The following is an 18,387-nucleotide window of genomic DNA, read 5'->3' on the forward strand; positions in this document are numbered from 1 at the left end:
GATGACAGGCAAAGAAATGGCCAATCATGTACTCTAGTTATCTCACTGCACCATCTAAGCATTGTTTATATGCTAAATATAGTTACAATAGCCTATCAACTATGCAGAACTCCACTGTAAGTAAAAATAAGAAGCAAAGTTCTTTGTTTGAAATTAGACAAACAGAAAGTTTAGCGAGTTAAAAAGCACTGGTCGAAGAAATACTCTGGCAAACAAACTCAAGTGTTCAAAAACTGAAACTCAAATAACAAACAGATCAATAGATATCAAGGAAAATCAGGACTGAACAGAATTTTTGATGTATTTTTACTTTTATAGACTCGATATGTGTTGATGTCAAATCCTCACTTGTGAAGAGGGTGGGGGCCTGGTCGCAGGGCCCCTGGGACGTAGGGGGACTTACAGGGGGCATTGTTTGCAGTGTGAGTCACTCTGTGTACTTTTACATCTACAGAGGACAAAGTCCCCTGCTCTGACTGCTAATATTTAACAGGACAGTTTTTGGGTTGACATGGCTGAGGACCAGACATGAGGAAGAAGCAGCATTGTTGACATGTATCTACTGTGTGTGACACTAGTTGCTCATCCACACACACATTGGACTGAGGTGAGTCGAACACACACAGATAAATCGAATGTTTTTCATTTTAAACGTAAGACAAGCTTCAGTTGTATGTAAGAGATGTTGCTTTTTATAGAGGATCGAACATCTCAATCTGGTTACTGGTTACCTTAGTGTTTTCATTTTATAAATGACAGAAAATACAAGGTTAATGTTTAGTTTTTGAACTAAAAAACTTTTCTTCTCTTTATGATAAAACAAAGAAAGCTCAGGAGTTTTATTATTAAAATTCCATCTTTTCTTTCATTATAGGAAACTAAAGCCCTTTGTTTACAGCTGCAGGGAACATTGTAATTCTTAAATTACCTAAATTACATTGTCTGCCCCAGATATCCACTGAAAAGCTCCAGCTTGTATAAAGTAATGCTAGGGTTCCCTCGAGATCCAGAAAATGTCATCATATTCCTACTGTTTTGACTTCCTTCCACTTTGTCAATATAAAAATATCCTCTATGTGTGGTAGTGATCAGAGAGTACACAATATGGATTCCATAGAATAGAATAGAAAGCTTTTATTGTAATTGCATTGTACTTAATACAACAAAATTAAGAGTGCTGGTGCTTGAACAGTCCTGTTTGTGTCAAGAAATATACAACAGATGATGTTTAACATTGTTGAAGTTTATGCAATATTTGCTGTAAATTGCTTTGTCTCTTCATCTCTTGTTTTGATGTACGTAACTTTAGGTAAAACCTGAATTTGGTTGTGTTTTAAAAGGCACGAATGCACGAATTAAGATCACAATTACCAAGATTATTTTAAATTTCACGAATAGGATCCATTACTTGACCTATAAGTATTTTCTTTGGATCTCTTTTGAAAAACGTAATGTTAATACCAATATATGTAAAGGATAAGAAAGTTGTTAAACATGTGCAAACAAACAGAAGATGCATGTGCGGCCGTATCAGCAGTGACTGAACTGACGCTGATGTCAGTCACTAAATATAAATGAATTTCATGAACTAAGATGTTTGAAAATTAACCTTTTGACCTTTGATTGTGCTCAATGAAAACATGACAAAGGGACATCAATAAAATCACTTCAAAACCATCTAGTAGTTGTTGAGACATTTGAATTAAAACCACAAACATAATCATGATTCTGGTTCCACAGGATAAAGCAAAGCATTGACTGACAATCATATTTATCATTGAGAAACATTAATACCTGAATACACTTTTGAGCCAGTCCCTCCTCTACATGTTGAGATATCTCACAGCTTAAGCGAAAACTTTGAATGAGAGCAGCTAAGGGGATTATCAAATTCATGAAGGCATATCCTAATGGCAACGTTGGCACCTGCACCACATTTATTGGCAGTGTGTCTGATGGTTAATAAGATTTTTAAGTCTGGAGTGAGCCAAAGGACTAACACCGTCATCCATGGATCCATGTGACTAACAGGGCTAAAAACCTGAGATTATAATCAACTATGGTTCTTGGATGTGGAAAGTCATGCAGCGAGCACATACCTCCAACAAGGCGGACATCGTATCTTGTCATGTTAAAGAAAGAAAAAAAATATCAGCCTGTTTATCCAGATCCACTCCAAAATTTAGTGGGCCCTTCACTCCACCCCTTCACACAATTTAATGGAAATCGGTTAGGTAGCTTCTGAGTAATCTTGCAAACCAACAAACAAATGCCAATGAAAACATTACCTCATTCACAGAGGTAATAATTTAACAACTCTCATTTCAGGGCCTTCCAGCGTTGAATGATGGTGGTTCATCTGTTGGTGCTGCTACTCTCGTGCTGGATCCAAGGTGATGAATACAGCAGGTTCCTTGGTTGGTGATGTATCACAGAGGACTGTAATATGTGTGTATTAACAGCTTGATTCAGTGCTGTGGTGTGTTTAATGGTGGAACCCTTCAGATTAAACCCACAGACAATCAATCTGGACTAAACAATTCATTTTCTCCAAAATGGCCGCCTATTTAGTTAATAGTATGATGTTGCCAGTCTGTTGCCAGTCACTGGTTAATGGTCCCAAAAGCACCCTGCACAAATGCTGCTCATTAGTCACTTTTCTCTGATTGCAAGGAAAAGAAATAGCTGTATAGGCTGGCCTACATATTTCTCAGACCTAATTTCCTAAACATATGCATCATTTATGAGTCTGCACCGCTAGCTGTAGAAGGTAACACAGTTATCTCGCCCCACAAACAAATGATACATCACCCTGCACTGCTGTGGCATAAACATGTTATGTCATATTTCACAGTTCGCCATTAATGTTAATTCCACATCTCCTTCATTTTTCTGCAACAGAAAGCCACACAGACTTGCACGATTGTAATTGAGGATGTGTGGCTCTGTGTGTGTAAGTGGATACTTGGTTATGAATGTTTCCATGTCGATTATTTTAGCCCCCATCATGTGACCATTATATCTTTATAGATGTCTGTAGGTTACTGTAAAAACCCTGCAGTGACAGCCACACATGTTTTTCTATCTTTTTGTCAGTATTTTCTCATAAATCCTGGTTCGCCTCTGGAAAATGTGCAATAACTGTATAAACATACATTTATATAGTATACACAGTATACTCTTAATTCCATATTCAGCTCTTGCTTTAAATGTCCTTTTTTCAATTTCTTCTTTCTCTATCTTACTTTTTATTCTCTATGACATTGCTATCATTATTGCTGAGCTGACCTGTCCTTCTCGTCACACACCTTTCTTTTTACTGTTAACTTACATTTGACTAATAAACTTGAAACCTGAAAACTTGTTTACCCTCATTCATTCCACGCAGCCAATCAGCCATCTTCGTCTTGACAGCAGCTTTAAGAAACAGATGGGTCTGGAGTGGTTTCATCATTCTCTGTCATTTGTCTCTTCATCCCTTTCAGATCTATTTAATTTCTCTCTGCACTCTTACTTTCACTTGCTCTCCAGGTCTTGATTGTGCTGATAAGGTTCTCTATAAGTGACACACACTTGATCCTCTGGCAAGACTCTGATTTCTACATCAGACAAAGAGCCAACATCCTCCTCTGAATTTTTCACCCTCATTTGGCTCATAAAGCGATGAATAAAACAACATCACTGAATTCTTCAGTTTTTCCGGGCGTCTGAACAAACTGAGTGAATCTGTCGACTTACTGGTCACTGAGTCTCCTCCATATTTATGCTTTTCCTTCACCTTGCAGGCAAAGTCTCCTCCAAAATAATAAAAACTAGAATGGAACTCAGAAAGCTCATACCTCCACCAAGGTCCAACTCAAAAGTCTCCAAAAAATTTGTGGAAATCAGTACAGTGGTTTTTATGTATTTAGTATTCAAAAGGAGTTCATTTGCAGTGCATAATCTGATTAGTCACGGAATTACAACATAGTGTTGTTTGCATACCCAAACTCATAATTGAGATTGGTTTAATGCTATTCATGTTTCACATTCAGTGAAATACGAAGTTATACAATATATTGTTGCTAGGCAACCTCATAGTTATTTACATAACCTCCCATAGCACCACAACCTTTTGTTTTTCAACTTTTGTTATGTTTGAATTTGACAAAATGTAACACGTTAATTAGCTTTTGCCAGACGTTTTGCTAAGCTAACTGGCAGCTAGCTGTAGCTTCATTTTTTACCAAACAGATGTAATAATAATAATATCTATATAGTGCTTTTCAAAATTAAATTACAAAGTGCTTCATAAATTTGAAAAAAACAAAGGTAAAAATAACATTAATAAACAGTCTTAAAAGAAAAAAGAATAAAAACACTGTGAGAGAAATTCAAGTTATGACCACCCATTGCAATAATAAAAAACTAGAATTAGGTAAAAGTAAAGTTTAAGCTTTGATTCAAAGGAAGCTGAGCCAGTATTTCCCCAGGCAGGGTAATATAAGGTGGTCTCATCTTATTCTCAGCAAGAAAGCAAATAAACTAATTTCTTTAAATGTCACACTGTTCCTTTGAAGGTTCTTCTGCTCTGTTCATAAGTGGTATTCTGGTGATGTGATCTGTTCGCAGACTCAGCATCAAAGTGATGTAATTAAAGTTACCCAGGTTTATTTCTGTTTATGTTTGGACCTTCAGCAGCTGGAGCTCAGTTGAAGCTGTCACCTGAAACACGGACTGTCCTGCGAGGGCAGGAAGCTCGGTTTACCTGCAGCACCTACAACCCCCGGTGGACCGTTATGTTGTGGCTGCTGAACGGCAAAGCGGCGCTCACCATCTCGAAGGTGCACGGTGTCCTGCCGTCCACCATATCTAATGTGACAGCTGAGCCAGTCTCCGGCTCCAAGGGAGACAGCTGGGTGTTTGTCCTGAATAGCACAGAGAGGTACAACCAGGGACAAGTGACCTGTGACCTTCAGGGCATCGACAGGAAAACAGCAGACCTCTTCGTACAAGGTCTGTGTGTTCATGTGTAAGTGTTTGTGTGAGAGAACTTAGGCAGAGGTATGAATTGCATCTGTGTGATTTATTCTGGCATCAAGAAAGTAAGGAAATGTTTATATTTCACACGCACTGTGGGTCATCCATTAACCAGAAGGTTGGCGGTTCAATCCATTCCATGTGCTGACGTGTCCTTGGGCAAGATACTGATCCCCAAATTACCCCTGACAGCTGTGCCGGCAGTGTGTGGGTGATGTGTGATAGAGAAAGTGCAGCCCATCTATGAATGTGTGTGTGAATGGATGAATGACAGAACTGTACTATAAACTGCTTTGAGTGGTCATCTACAAAAACTCTATATGAATACAGACCACACACACACACACACACACACACACACACACACACACACACACACACACACATTGTCTTCTACTACTGTCTTAGTGAGGACACTCTTTGGCTTAATGCATTCCCAAGTCCCTTACCCTAACCTTAACCACTACAACTACACATGATGGGGCAGCACTGACACAGGGGGTAGAGTGGGTCATCCACTAACCAGAATGTCATGGTTTGATAGACGGCTCTCCCATTTTGAGCCCCAAATTACCCCTGACGGCTGTATGAATGGTCTGTGATAGAAAAAGCGCCACACAGATTAATTGCGTGTGAGAATGGGTGAATGTGATGTGTACTGTTCTGCAGTTTGAGTAGAATAGAGGTAAAATATATTGTCCATTCAACATCTACGACTACACTCTAACCCTAAAAGCAAGTCTTAACCCTAAAACAGCTCATTGAAAAAGTGAGGAACAGCCAAAATATCCTCACTCTCTCAAAATGTCCTCTCTCCATAAGGTATATAGGCTCAAAATGGTCCTCACAAAGATATTAGCACAAGTACGCACACACACACACACACACACACACACACAAACACACACACACACACACTGGAAGGAAACTTGGCAGATGGCACATCTCTTGAAAATCATTGCAGTGTGAGAAACTGCAGAAATAAACTGTTCATGTTCGAAAAAGAAGTAAATGAAGGGACGAAGCAAAGGTTGTGTAGCAGCTCTGATGTTGCACACCCACACACTGCTGTCTCCACTAAAAATAACAAATAACAAATAACACAAAAAAAGACAGCATAGTAGATTTAAGGGACACGTCTTATTTAAGTGCTTTAGCTGGTTTGCAGAGTGAATTTAATAGAATTTTTAGTTTGCTGTAATAACAGCTGCTTTGGTACCTGAGAGATCAATAAAGGTGTGTATCAAGGCTAGGACTTCATTTAGGTCTGCGTGGTGGACCACAGACACCGGGGCATGTTTGATGGTTCTTGTGACATTGTTAATGACAGCGTGGGAGGTGGTGAATTGATTGGCCCACCACTTATCAGTTCAATTCCACTTACCAGCTGGAAAGTGTTGAACTCAAAACCGGTCAGAACAATTGCAAGATGTACAGAATCAGCTCTGAATGCACTGCAGTGTGAACCAGCATCTTAAGGAGTAGGATTTTCCTCACAGGGATTACCAAAGAAAAATAGATTTGATGTGGCCACTGTCACCTCACACTATAAGGGTTGTTGGTTTGAATCCTGGCCTTTCTGTGTGGAGTTTGCATGTTCTCCCTTATTTTGTGAGTTTTCACCAGGTACTCCAGCTTCCTCCCCTAGTCCACACACATGCAGATAGGGGGGGTTAGGTCAATTGGAGACTCTTAGTTGACTATAAGTGTGAATTTATGTGTGTGGGGGAGTTTGTCTCCATATCGCTGTGATAACCCGCTTCATGCTTCATGTCAGTTGGGATTGGCTCCAGCACCTCCCACAACCCATAAAGGAAAGCAAGCATAGGATACAGATGAGTGACTGTATACTGTAAAAAGCAATTGGTGTGTAAATTAGGAGAATGACAGTCCAGAAAACAGAAAGTTTAAACAAATTCAATATGCAATTTAAAAATGACCTATGGTATAATTCAAGTTCCAATTTTTTGTATCTCTTAAAAAGAGAGTATATGGACAATATTGAGTCATTATTTTCATATATTTTTAAATTATATATGTAAATTATCATCCCATAAATATATGAAGGTTTAAAATGGTGAAAAGGGTTGTCCCAGCACACTAACTTTATTTTGAAAGATGTATGGATAGCGTTGCAGTTCTTTTAAGTCAAGTTTTGAAGAAGTCAAATAACAGTGGGTACAAACCAAACTGAGAGCTCAGCTAAAAAGAGATCTGCCTGGAAACATTTGCTCTGCAAAAAGAGAGGGGGGGGGGACAAAAACCAATGACCCTTTGCCTCCAATATATTACTGAGAGAGCCCTCATTGCTGCCAGCGCCACAAATCCCCACTGACATATGCAGCCATTAACAGGAGTGTATGGTGAATCAGGCCCTCCAGTCTGGATGCAGAGGATCATATGCCCTGACACAGCCTTTGAATTAATTGTGCATCCTGGCATGGCCGGTTAACAGTCAGCAACTCTGCCTGTGATTTGTGCACTGCAGCCTCAAATATACTGTTGGGACGGAGCCACAAATCCACACAGGGCTGGTTGACTCTTGATGCCATCATCCACACTCCCTGCTTTAATTGTCCAATATGAAGATGGTGTAAATATGAACGTCACTGCTCCCTCCCTCATGCTTATGTCCTTCGCTCACTCAAACTCAAATGCAGAATCCCTTCACTTCGACAAATCAATATGTGCTCGCAAGCATTTTTACTTGATCTGCAGATGACCACATGTCTTATAAATCAGATAACAGCGAATGTGTTAATTGTAGAGGAATTGTGCTCCACATCCCAATTGGAATAAATCTGCAACCACACATAAAGTCCATGTTATATACTGTCATACAACACAAGATGCATGCGACACACACTAGTCCAGCCTTTAAAGATGGGGTAAGCGATTTCACTACGTAAACGTTTTGTCAAATTCTGCTACACCTCTGCAATGAAAAACAATAAGCTGGCCGACTCAGACAGCATAACACAATTCTACCAATCAGCAACATGGGTAGTCACAGTAGCGCTCCAAATGCTAAGTACTGATGCACCACAGACTAGAGCTACCCCAACAAAGATAACGAAATAACAAAAGGGAGACATGTAATTTACCACCATTTGAGGCAACAGGAAAAGGAGGAGTGTTTGTTTTCAGACATCAACAGTTGTTCCCCAGAATCACTAACTCCGCCTTTAAAAGCTGCCTGCAATTTCCCCATTGAAATCAAAGTTAGCTGGAGATTCCCTACTTCACACAGCTCGCCACTGCAGCCCGGAGAAATCTCCCTGCAGTAATTAACAACCCTTATGAAAATTTAGATCACTTAGAGTGGAGCTTTGGGAGGTAGAGCTGACATTCATTTTCCATTCAGATGTATCAATCAGCCATGATGCCCCCCCCCCAGTCAGTGCAAATAAGGCTGCTGGTTCCTCGCCAACCTTTACTCGCCTGTCCCGAGGTTCTCTGAGAGCAGCTGGAGTCCACAATCATAAACGGGCGCTGTCAAGAATTGGACGGGACAATGTTTATGACATCAAATCAGGCATTAAATAAAGGCAGCTGGAGAAAAGGGACGGCCAATAATGTGCACAAAACGTCGGAGGATTTGAACCGAAATCAACTTGGGCATGTCCTTCGCTTCGACAAAGCAGTGAAGCTCCTGTAATTATCTTTCTGTCTATAGCAATTGTCTGTGGCCTCCACCAGCTTTCATTCTGCCAGACAATAGACCTCACATATGAGATACTGTATTTCTCAGGGGCCTTAAATGGCTTATTTGGTTGCAAGGGCGGAAAATGAAGCGGGAAAAAGAAAAGTATTCACCAGACAACAGAGAGATAAACATACATGCATGCAGCTACATGAAGGTGACTGATGATAAAAATCTGTTAAATGTAAACACATGCATCAACAGGAATATACAGGCATGCATAAACTTCACATGTATGCAGGCGCTTAAAAAATGTACAAAATTCTAATTTGTTAATGTATTTTCCTCTGCTTGCAGAAAAGGGCATCATCAAAGTCTCAGGGGACAACATGTTGGCTTTCAAGGGGCAGTCAGTGATATTTGAATGCCAAGCAGCAGGATGGTACCCTGAACCCAGTCTGTACTGGCAGGTGAATGACAAGAAGGTAACTACATAACTGAAGACAGACACGCATATCATTATCTGCTCTATATTGAAATGGATCATATTCTCTTTATTCATATAATACACATTGTTCAAACTGCAGGTCTGAGGATAGATTATTTCATATGTTGCAAAGATTGTAAAAACCTTTTGAGACAATGTATTGAATTTAAGCTGCATAAATAACTGCATTCACACTTTATGAATTTAGAAAGGTATTTCATATTAAAAACCATTTAGAATGGAATAGTTGGTCAAGAACAATTCTAGCTAATACTCTCACCTTCATTTTATGGCTAATATGGAGGATTATCAATCTGCATTACAATTCAAAAATAATCTGGTCACGACAAAATCAAAGAATTATAATGTTGTTTATCTGAAAAGTTCTTGTGTGAACTATTGCAAATATCCCAAATGTCAGCAAATCATGTCATTTAGTAGGATTCCCTGTCCCGCCTCTGAACAGAGAGGGAGTAATACTGTCTATCACCTTCAAAGAGCGGAGCTTCCTTTAACTTCTCGTTTACAATTTAAGAAAATATGGCAGAGAGATACACACCAGCCCTGCATCATCAGTCCTATTCAGCAAAAATGTGTCGAGTATTTCCTGGATAACTCTGGTCCGTGAGAGCAGACATCCTGATTAGAATAAACAGTAAATGATAATGCTCCTCTCTCTGTGGGGGGTGGTGTGGAGGTGAGCCAGGCTGATTACAACATCAGCAGTGAAGAGTCGGGGAAGAGCCTCTTCACTGTGAGCAGCAACCTCAGTGTGATGGCGGCAAAGAGCTCTCGTGTGGAATGTCTGGTCTTCGTGTCTGCCCTCGTCACGCCACTGAAGAGCGGCGTCCGTCTGACAGTGGGTGAGACTGGAACACTGTATTTCACCATGTTTCACATTACACATAACAATTCTCCATTAAAATGTCTTTGACTTATGTACATTATCCATTATTTTCTCAGAAAAATCCCAAATTCTATTCAAGGTAATGGGATGTTCCATTTAAGGGTGGCCTTTTAATTGCATCATATTTGCTTTACCTGTGACTTTGTCTCTGCAATAACTTACAGGTCAAATGACGTATGATGAAGGAGAAAACAAACTACTAGCCAGTTAGCGAGTGCTTTGTTTTTTCCTTCCACTGTTTGTATGGGTCACTGGTAATTCGTGAACATGATTTACTTTTCTTTTTGGGGAAGCTGGTGAATCATAACTCAGCATTATTATTGAAGAGCAGTGTGGAATAGCATCGGCTCATTGGTGGCACCACAGCTTGTAAAATACAAACATCGTTTTCCATTTGTAGCTGTCGCTGTAACATTTTCTTCAACTCCACACGACAGAAGTGTTTCTCTCTTTCGCCTGCCACTGCAAATGAAAACAGGATATCAAACAAAGCTTTCTTTACACTGTGTCCGCAAATCTGTAATTGAATTGCAAAGTCACAACACTAGCTTCAGCATTTTGTTTACCACAACACTGACGTGACCTTCACTCCTCAGTTGCAGAGGTGGTGCAGGAAGATGATGACTGCACGGTCCTGCTGGCGGTGACTGCCACCCTCTCTGCTCTTCTGCTGCTCCTCCTGCTCGGCATCTGCATTGTCCTCTGGTACAGACAGAGGAGACGAGCAAGTAGGCACTTTTCTCTTCCTTAAATTGCTCCAGGTGAATTGAATGTCACCTCCTCCTACATCTTTCCCTTAAAGAAACTGTGATAATGAAGAAGATGGGTGGTTACATGCTGTGACTTGGCACGGCCCCCCCGTGCTGGCCTTCACCAAGGGCACACTATATTTTTTTCTGACAAAGGCGGAACATTAGTTGTCAGCAGAAAGCGTAACTTCTCTGGAAACAGCAGCATCAAAGAGGTCACGGAGGTACGCGTGTGTATGACTAATCAAGACAGGAAGGAACCACAAGGCACACTGTTACTCTTTGCAGTATTTTTACAGTTAAATACCACAAAATACACACTAAAAACACCATAAAACATCTTTATAGTTAGTCACCACAATTTACACAGTATTGTGGGTATTATTGGAAATAACATACTAGTTAAGACATTTGCGGCAGCGCTGCATGTGCAGGGTATCTTTTCATGCAGTCTGACTTCTCTCAGAGCATTCAGACAGTCAGACTCAGCATGTTGAAAAGCTTTACAATGTTTTTCTATGTATAAATACATAAATATGTAATAATAACAATATTCAGTTTAGAAGCTGGTGTCGTTCTTCCACTGCCATGAAAACACTGCCTGGCCATGACACATTAGTTTCAGTTAACAGGGCAAGTTTTGTCGCTACATCCCCCCACTGAGGTCTTAACCCTCAAAAAGCCAGTTTAATTTCTGAATGTGGACACTCATCACAACTAAACACTCAAGGTCCAAACGTGCCCATTCCCCCGTTTAGTTTTTCTCAGGCATCAGAACGTGATTGTGGAACCTCCACAGAAAACAATAAGTCACAAAATCTGAGATATATTTCGATATTTTGGGTAATTTAATTTGTACCTAAATAATACGAAATATATGAAATATTTGAAATACTAAAACAATACGCTGAGAGTCGTTCCACCAGATTAAGACCAGTAATCTTTTCACTGCAGGTGTTAGATGTAGATGGTGTAAGATTGTTATGGTAAAATAATCATTTGAGTGAGCTTGCCTTGTATAAAGGAAGGGACTATGTCTCCGTCTTTGTTAGCCGCGACACTGAGACAGTCTGATGAAGGACATTGAAATATGAGGAGGAGTTGAAAGGTGTTTAGAGGGAAATAAGATCTTGAGCAGACTATCAACCTGTTTGCTAAAAGGATTGTTGGTACACTGACAGAAGAGAGATCCTGACACCACGTTCCCTCCAGATGAGTCTGTATGTTTGAATATACCCACTGACACACAGCATCATGCACGATTTTTGGCAAAGATTTGATGAGGAGAATAAAAGTTATACATAAAGGCTTTAAACATTAGTTTAGCAGCTGACAACTATTTTCAATATCAGGATATAATGCAGTTATGGTATCCTGAGCAGAGAATTAAGTCACACCCTCTCCATGTGTATTTTCATCTGTGCTCAGTCCGTCCCTATAAACCATTGAGCTACATCTATGAAGTGTGATGGCTCCATATCAGAGAGCGATGTAAACATGACTGGGGTTTGACGTCTTTCAGAGAACACAAACACATGTCACCTGCACACCATGCTGCTGTTATTGTGCATTCATGTGCTCCTCACACGGTATCCACACCCTTCTGCATACCACACTTTATCATCTACACTAAATGGGACCATAATTTACAAAGTAAACATCGTTAAAGAAAACTACCGATTAAGACCATAAACTCCTTAAGTATGAGTCATTTTCTCAGAGACTTCTATAGAAATCGAATGGTTTTTACAAACAGTGAAATTGCATTCTCCTCATCATTTGAGAGAATACAGGTTTATTTCATTTTAATAAACGGATATCTCAGTTGTCATTTCTATTCTTAGGTTTATGCACAACAAATGAGCATTATTCCCCAAGTGTTGAACTATTCCTTTAATTCAAACACGTTGAATCTTTGTTTTTAAGTTGAGAGGTGACTAAAGCAGGACCAACTCTTTCTTCACAGCCCTCCGGGTCCTGCGTGGGTCAGGAAATGGTATAAACCCATTAATAAGGTTTAAACTCACCACACCATGAGACAGTTTTACTGCAACTCTTTTAGAGCTCAAGACTTGGAAGGAATATTTGTGATGTGGAGGGACCACTTGTCAAGTTTCCAAGCAGGACGGTCGATACCCAGGCAGGCTCTGGAGGTGGTGTGATGTTGTAAAATAGTCTGGCCAGGAAAGCAGGAGGGTGCAGAGATGTTTCTGGACTGCCATCTCCGAGGGGATCGTTGTTCTAGCGCAAGGAGGCGGCGGAGGCCTGTTTGTGTGAGATAACAAAAAAGTGGCCCTGAGTCACACATTTAAAAGTCGGTGTAATCCCTGTGACTGATTCTGGACCATTGCAAATCATGGCCATGGTTTAGTGCTGAGGGATTATCAGAAAGCAGGTGTGCCAGGTTTGTGTCTGTACCTGAAACTTCTAATACCGTGCACATCACCGTCCTTACTTCAGTCTCATAGCTTTTAATAAAACACCCCTGAGCAAGAGAAATTAACTTCGTGAGGATTTTTTACAATGTGGCTCCCTTCCAAGTCACTGATCTTTTCTTTGGGTAATCCATCTCAATGGAGAGTAATGTATGCTTTGAAAATATTGGAAAAATAGAAGGGATCTAATATAGTCACCCTCAAAGACTTTGGCTAGCATGACAGCAGGGATTTAAAATATAACGACAAAGGCTATTTCTCCCCCTGTAAGAGTTTATATATCTCCTGGGGCAAGCACCATCTGCAGCATTGTTATATTGGTGTGTGTTTTCCGTGGCCAGGGGGACCTTTCGCAAAGACAACAACAAAGCCACGTTACAAAACTCATCAACACTCAGCTCCAGCTTTCACTGTTGAATTGCAAACTGACTGGAGGCTGTGATATTAGTGCAGAACCCAAAACTGATAAACAGCGGGACATTTAGTGTTTCATATCGCTGTAGATGCAGTGAGCCAGCACAATGGTTCTGTTGTCGATGCAGTGAGAATAATAAAGTTAGCAGACGATAGCTCATAATAGTTCTGGAAACTTAATGCCTCATTTTCTTTTTACCTTTCAGATCCAAGCCCACAGGAGCCTGCATGGTGAGACTGAAAACCTTTTTCTTCCACTTCTCCTGCTTTATAGGTCTTTTTTAAACAATGAAAAACTTGGATTTTCTTTACTATAGCTGTTTTCAGACATGACCTGAGGGTAAAATTCTGAGAATTGGATGCTGGAGGTTCTCTGCACAGACCCATTCACAACAGCAATAGATACTCCACTTTACTCAGGCGAGAGGTGGAGCAGCCGGGTGCCGCAGGTAGAGGCAGGAGCCGACGTATTAACTCTGCTGCAGAGATAACTTTTAAAGCACCACGACACTGTCGTCAGCTTTTATCAACACATACTCTCTGGACATTTCGTCCGTGTCTTCTGCGTACCAGGAGACATTTGTTTTTTGTTAGTTTTTTTCATTTTTGTCTCTCACAAGTTAGAAGTGTCATCGACCCCCACACTCCAGCGGGGGATCCTCTGCTGTGCCCACACATCAAATTCTCCTGAATTTCAGCAGAAAAGCAGCTCAACTGTGAAGTCTTAAGTGAAAATGAGGGAAAAAAGCTGACAGTAATCTGTTACAGCAGCAGAGACATGTCCTGGATGTATTGATCTCCATTAAAGGTGGGGTAAGTGATTGTGGGGAACAACTGTTGATAATCGAACACAAGACCAAAACAAATACACCTCTCCCTTCACTGCTCCCTCAGAGGCTCCACCATCCAAATTCCATGCGTGTGCATTGCCAAGCCGAACCACCAATCTATAGCTAACCCCACCTTTAACGTAAGCTACCATAAAATTCAGACTCATTTTGAATTTTAATCAATTCGTATAACTTCTTTCTGAGAACGAATGTATTTTTATTGTTTCTCATTATAGATTAAACATGAAGACATAAATTTGAAATAACATGCATTAAAAAGCTATTACATTTAGTCACAAAGTGATTAAGATCCCAATGGTCATTAGCTCGTTTCAGAAGAAGATACATTCTGCTTTGTATTTGTCAGCATTTCTCGTTCAGCTGAAATTAATTTTATAGCTTTTCCATTGAGCACATTGACGTGAGAGTTGAGCTCTTGGGTTAGGTCTAATAAAACGCAATGAAAAATGATGATGATGTTCATTTTGCAACAATGCAGCCGCCCAATGCTGCAGCTCTGGGAGGAAGGAAAAATGTTTGTGGACACATCGTGGTCTCAGATTAAGTGGCCCTGCCATATGTCAGCTAAAGGTTATCTTCTCCATTGGACGTTTTTTGTGCATTTGCAGGTTCGACCAATCAGCGGTTGGGAGAGGACCGGTTGCTGAGGTGACGAAGGGGAAGGTCAACTTGGGATATTCTAATGAGAACCCCACAGGTGAGTAAGCAACACATAGTTTACTATAAATACTATAAATCAAATTTCAAAACTGTTGAAAACACCAATATTACCAATATATTGTCAGAGGTATATTAGGGTATTGCTGAACTGCACAGTTTGGTGATTTTAACACACAACGCAATAATTCTGCTGAGGTTTTTAATAATATTGTTTCATATTTATTACCTATTAATCAACAATTACCTGACGAGGCACCGAATCTTCGGTTAACTTATGCAGACATGTTCCCTGTGTTGCATTGAACAGCTTGGTCACATTTCAATAATCTAATTTGCACAGAGAGCCAACCATCTGGGAACACTGTAGCGTGGTTTAAATGGTTTAAGCTTGTTTTGTCAGAGTAGTAACATATTGTCAACTTTACAGATCACAAACTAGGTCAAACCAGTGGGCCAGGTACTTACAATTGGCTTTCATCGAATAATTAATCAATTAAGCAGCAACAAACCACATAATAAGCTGGTTTCATGCAAATTATATTTATTACCAATTTCAAATTATTTTTTAAAGGGACAGGCTTTATTTTGCACACATCCCAGACCTCTGAGCCACTAATTCACCTGATTTCTTGCTGTTTTGCTGAGGTGCACTTTGAGTCCAAAGTGGGCTGTAGCTGGTCAGAAGGGCTGCAAGGTTAGATCAGGCTAAACTGATGTTTCTCACCCTGCAGATGCAGATTACAGTGAGCTAATCATGGAAATTCGTAGAAAGATGGACTTTGCCAGCTTTCACAAGGTAAGGCAGAGAGAGAAAGAGAGAGAGAGAGAGAAAAAGAGAGAAAGGGGAAGCGAAAGATTGAGAGAGACGGAATCAACCCAAGCTGAATAATGCGTCCAGTCATTCCGCAGATGGACTTCCTGCTATAGCTCCTCTCACGTTGATGAGAACAGAAGAGAGCTGCACTGCTGCTCTGTCTCACCTCAGCCGGCCTCATGTCACACAATTCAAATCATCCACCGCTGTGTGAATCCAAATTGGTAGATTTCCACACAATGCTCTTCGCATTGCGTCCTCTGAGTGGCGGCACCATTATTGTAGCACATGATCTGAATCTTGTGATGATCTACAGGCGTACATGAAGGACTAAACTGAAAACCTGACCCGCAAATTGAGAAAAATCTGTCTTTATGTATTTTGTAAATATTCTCATATCCTTTACATGATCCTGACATGTCAATGTTGATGAGGTAATTGCGCCAGAGATAGTTTTGTGGGCCTGACTTTCCACATTGATTTTGGATAACTTTACTGTATTGATACCTGTGTATCCTGGTGTCTAATAATGAAATGTGAAACTGCACTCTTGTGGACTGGTTTATCTAGTTTCCTCTCACAATTGACCATGTTGTTGAGCAGCTCGGACACAAGGTCAATAGTTCAGCTCTGATCCGCTGTCTCTGTAGTAATGAATCAATAGGATTACCTTATCTGGAAGTACTGAGGGAGGAGGACAACACACTTTAAAGCGAGGCCTTTAAAGACAATAGCGATCTTCCAGAGCATGCAAACCTTTCAGGGCTGGATTGTTAGAGGGCAGGGTGTAGAAAGGATGAGAATCTATTTGTGAAAATGGGATATAATTCTCATAACTATGTTATAGTGACTGTGTAACCACTTTTAATTAAAATCGCTAGTACTTTTGTTATGTTAAAATTAGCCCTATATATTTACATAGTGAGCAGCGGGTCTTGACTCCACAGACACCACTGTGCTTTGCCATGTTTCTACAGTAGCTCGGAACGGACATACAGACAAGACATGGTCCTTTCCGTTTGTACGTTGATGCAGCAGCATTAATTCGACAGACAAAGAAAAAAGGCGTCTCTTAAGTTTGCAGCCTTCTCCGGTGACTGTGTTCCTGAGAATTAAATTTGATGATGTCCTACAGGTCCCTGATGTCGTGCACTCCAGCAGCACGTCTCTGCACAGTGAGAGCCAAGGCCAGGCGAGTACGTCAGAGGAAAACCCTGTGAATGTCAGGAGGATTACCACAGTTTGAATATATTTTATTATGATGTAATACATATGGTGTCAATGAATAAAGCATTTTTAGATTATTAAGATTAACCATATTCACAACTGGACAATTCACCAGTGTTTGTATGGTTATACTTTTTGTAAAGCTTAAGGTTAATACTAAATGAATACAGCATACAGATTTTATGAAGCTATATCTTTTGTATTTTCCAGTGAATTGTTTGTAACAACATAACATAGTATCTTCAATAAATGTTTTTGATTTGTTTCTTTAGCTTGTTGGCTTTTAATTACCTCATAATCTCTATTAACAGATTGTGCATGTGATTATGTAGACTCTGTAGATTTATGGGCCAGATTTTTTCTGGTAACCATTTCTAGTTTGACCAATAATGTTTGGGTTGCCTGCAGGTTAACAGCCTTTCAGTATCCTTATTCATAATCTAATAGCTAAAATGGCATCTAGACAAAACACATCCACAAAAAGTCTCACTTTTTATATATGGAGAGACATTTGACTCCAAACCAGACTGACTTTAAAAGTGTCAGACAGAAGCCCCAAAATACCTGCTGTTACTCCAAAAGGCTAATTAGTACAGTATCGCTATTAAAAAACGATCAAATATATAAATAATTTAGTAATAAACCAGGAGGTTATGTTTTCACCTCTGTCTGTATCTTGGTTGGCTTGTGAGCAAAAATTAGGGCACTACGAATGTTAGTGGGGGGGTTGGGTCAGGGAAGTAAATCCAGATCAGGGGGTGGATCCAGGAAATGTTCTTCACTTTCTTTAACATTTCATTTTTTAAAACATGTTCGTTGATTTCTTAGGACTGACTATTTATGACTGTACCCATTTGGTGCATATTCAAATAAAATTGAAATGTGGTTTCATAAGGTGACTGGACCTTAGCGGAGATATGGACTTAACTGAGTGACATTCTAGTTTTCTTTAAAGAATCTAATCATGTAACTATTTAAACCTTCTGTTATGGACGACGCCCTCAGATCATCCTCAGTAATTACCTAGAAATCTTATCCGCAGGTAATCGGACAGAAAAAAGTGGAATTGAACTGAGCTGTTTTATGTTGATTGATGTCATAGATGTTTATGGGTATTTTTTTTAATAAACAAATGATTTTCTCTTATATGTGTCTACCCTCAGTCCATCACAGACTGAACA

General features: G+C 40.0%; 1 protein-coding gene across 3 annotated transcripts; it reads left to right on the forward strand.

Annotated features, from left to right (window-relative positions):
- The first annotated feature begins 429 nt into the window (after window positions 1-429).
- igsf5b (immunoglobulin superfamily, member 5b) lies at window positions 430-17,477 on the forward strand. Of its 3 annotated transcripts, none has more exons than XM_020094889.2 (10): window positions 470-607; window positions 2,329-2,393; window positions 4,678-4,995; window positions 9,020-9,147; window positions 9,847-10,012; window positions 10,653-10,784; window positions 13,861-13,885; window positions 15,114-15,202; window positions 15,897-15,961; window positions 17,115-17,477. In XM_020094889.2, exons 2-10 carry the CDS (start codon window positions 2,345-2,347, stop codon window positions 17,223-17,225), a joined length of 1,083 nt encoding a protein of 360 aa, XP_019950448.2. In that variant the 5' UTR covers window positions 470-607; window positions 2,329-2,344; the 3' UTR covers window positions 17,226-17,477. The 3 variants fall into 3 exon arrangements, with proteins under 3 accessions (XP_019950450.2, XP_019950448.2, XP_019950449.2); XM_020094890.2 differs by having other exon boundaries at window positions 4,681-4,995; XM_020094891.2 differs by lacking the exon at window positions 15,897-15,961 and having other exon boundaries at window positions 430-607.
- Window positions 17,478-18,387: the final 910 nt, after the last annotated feature.

This window comes from Paralichthys olivaceus, chromosome 11 (genome assembly GCF_024713975.1).
Source record: "Paralichthys olivaceus isolate ysfri-2021 chromosome 11, ASM2471397v2, whole genome shotgun sequence".
Lineage (NCBI taxonomy): Eukaryota > Metazoa > Chordata > Actinopteri > Pleuronectiformes > Paralichthyidae > Paralichthys > Paralichthys olivaceus.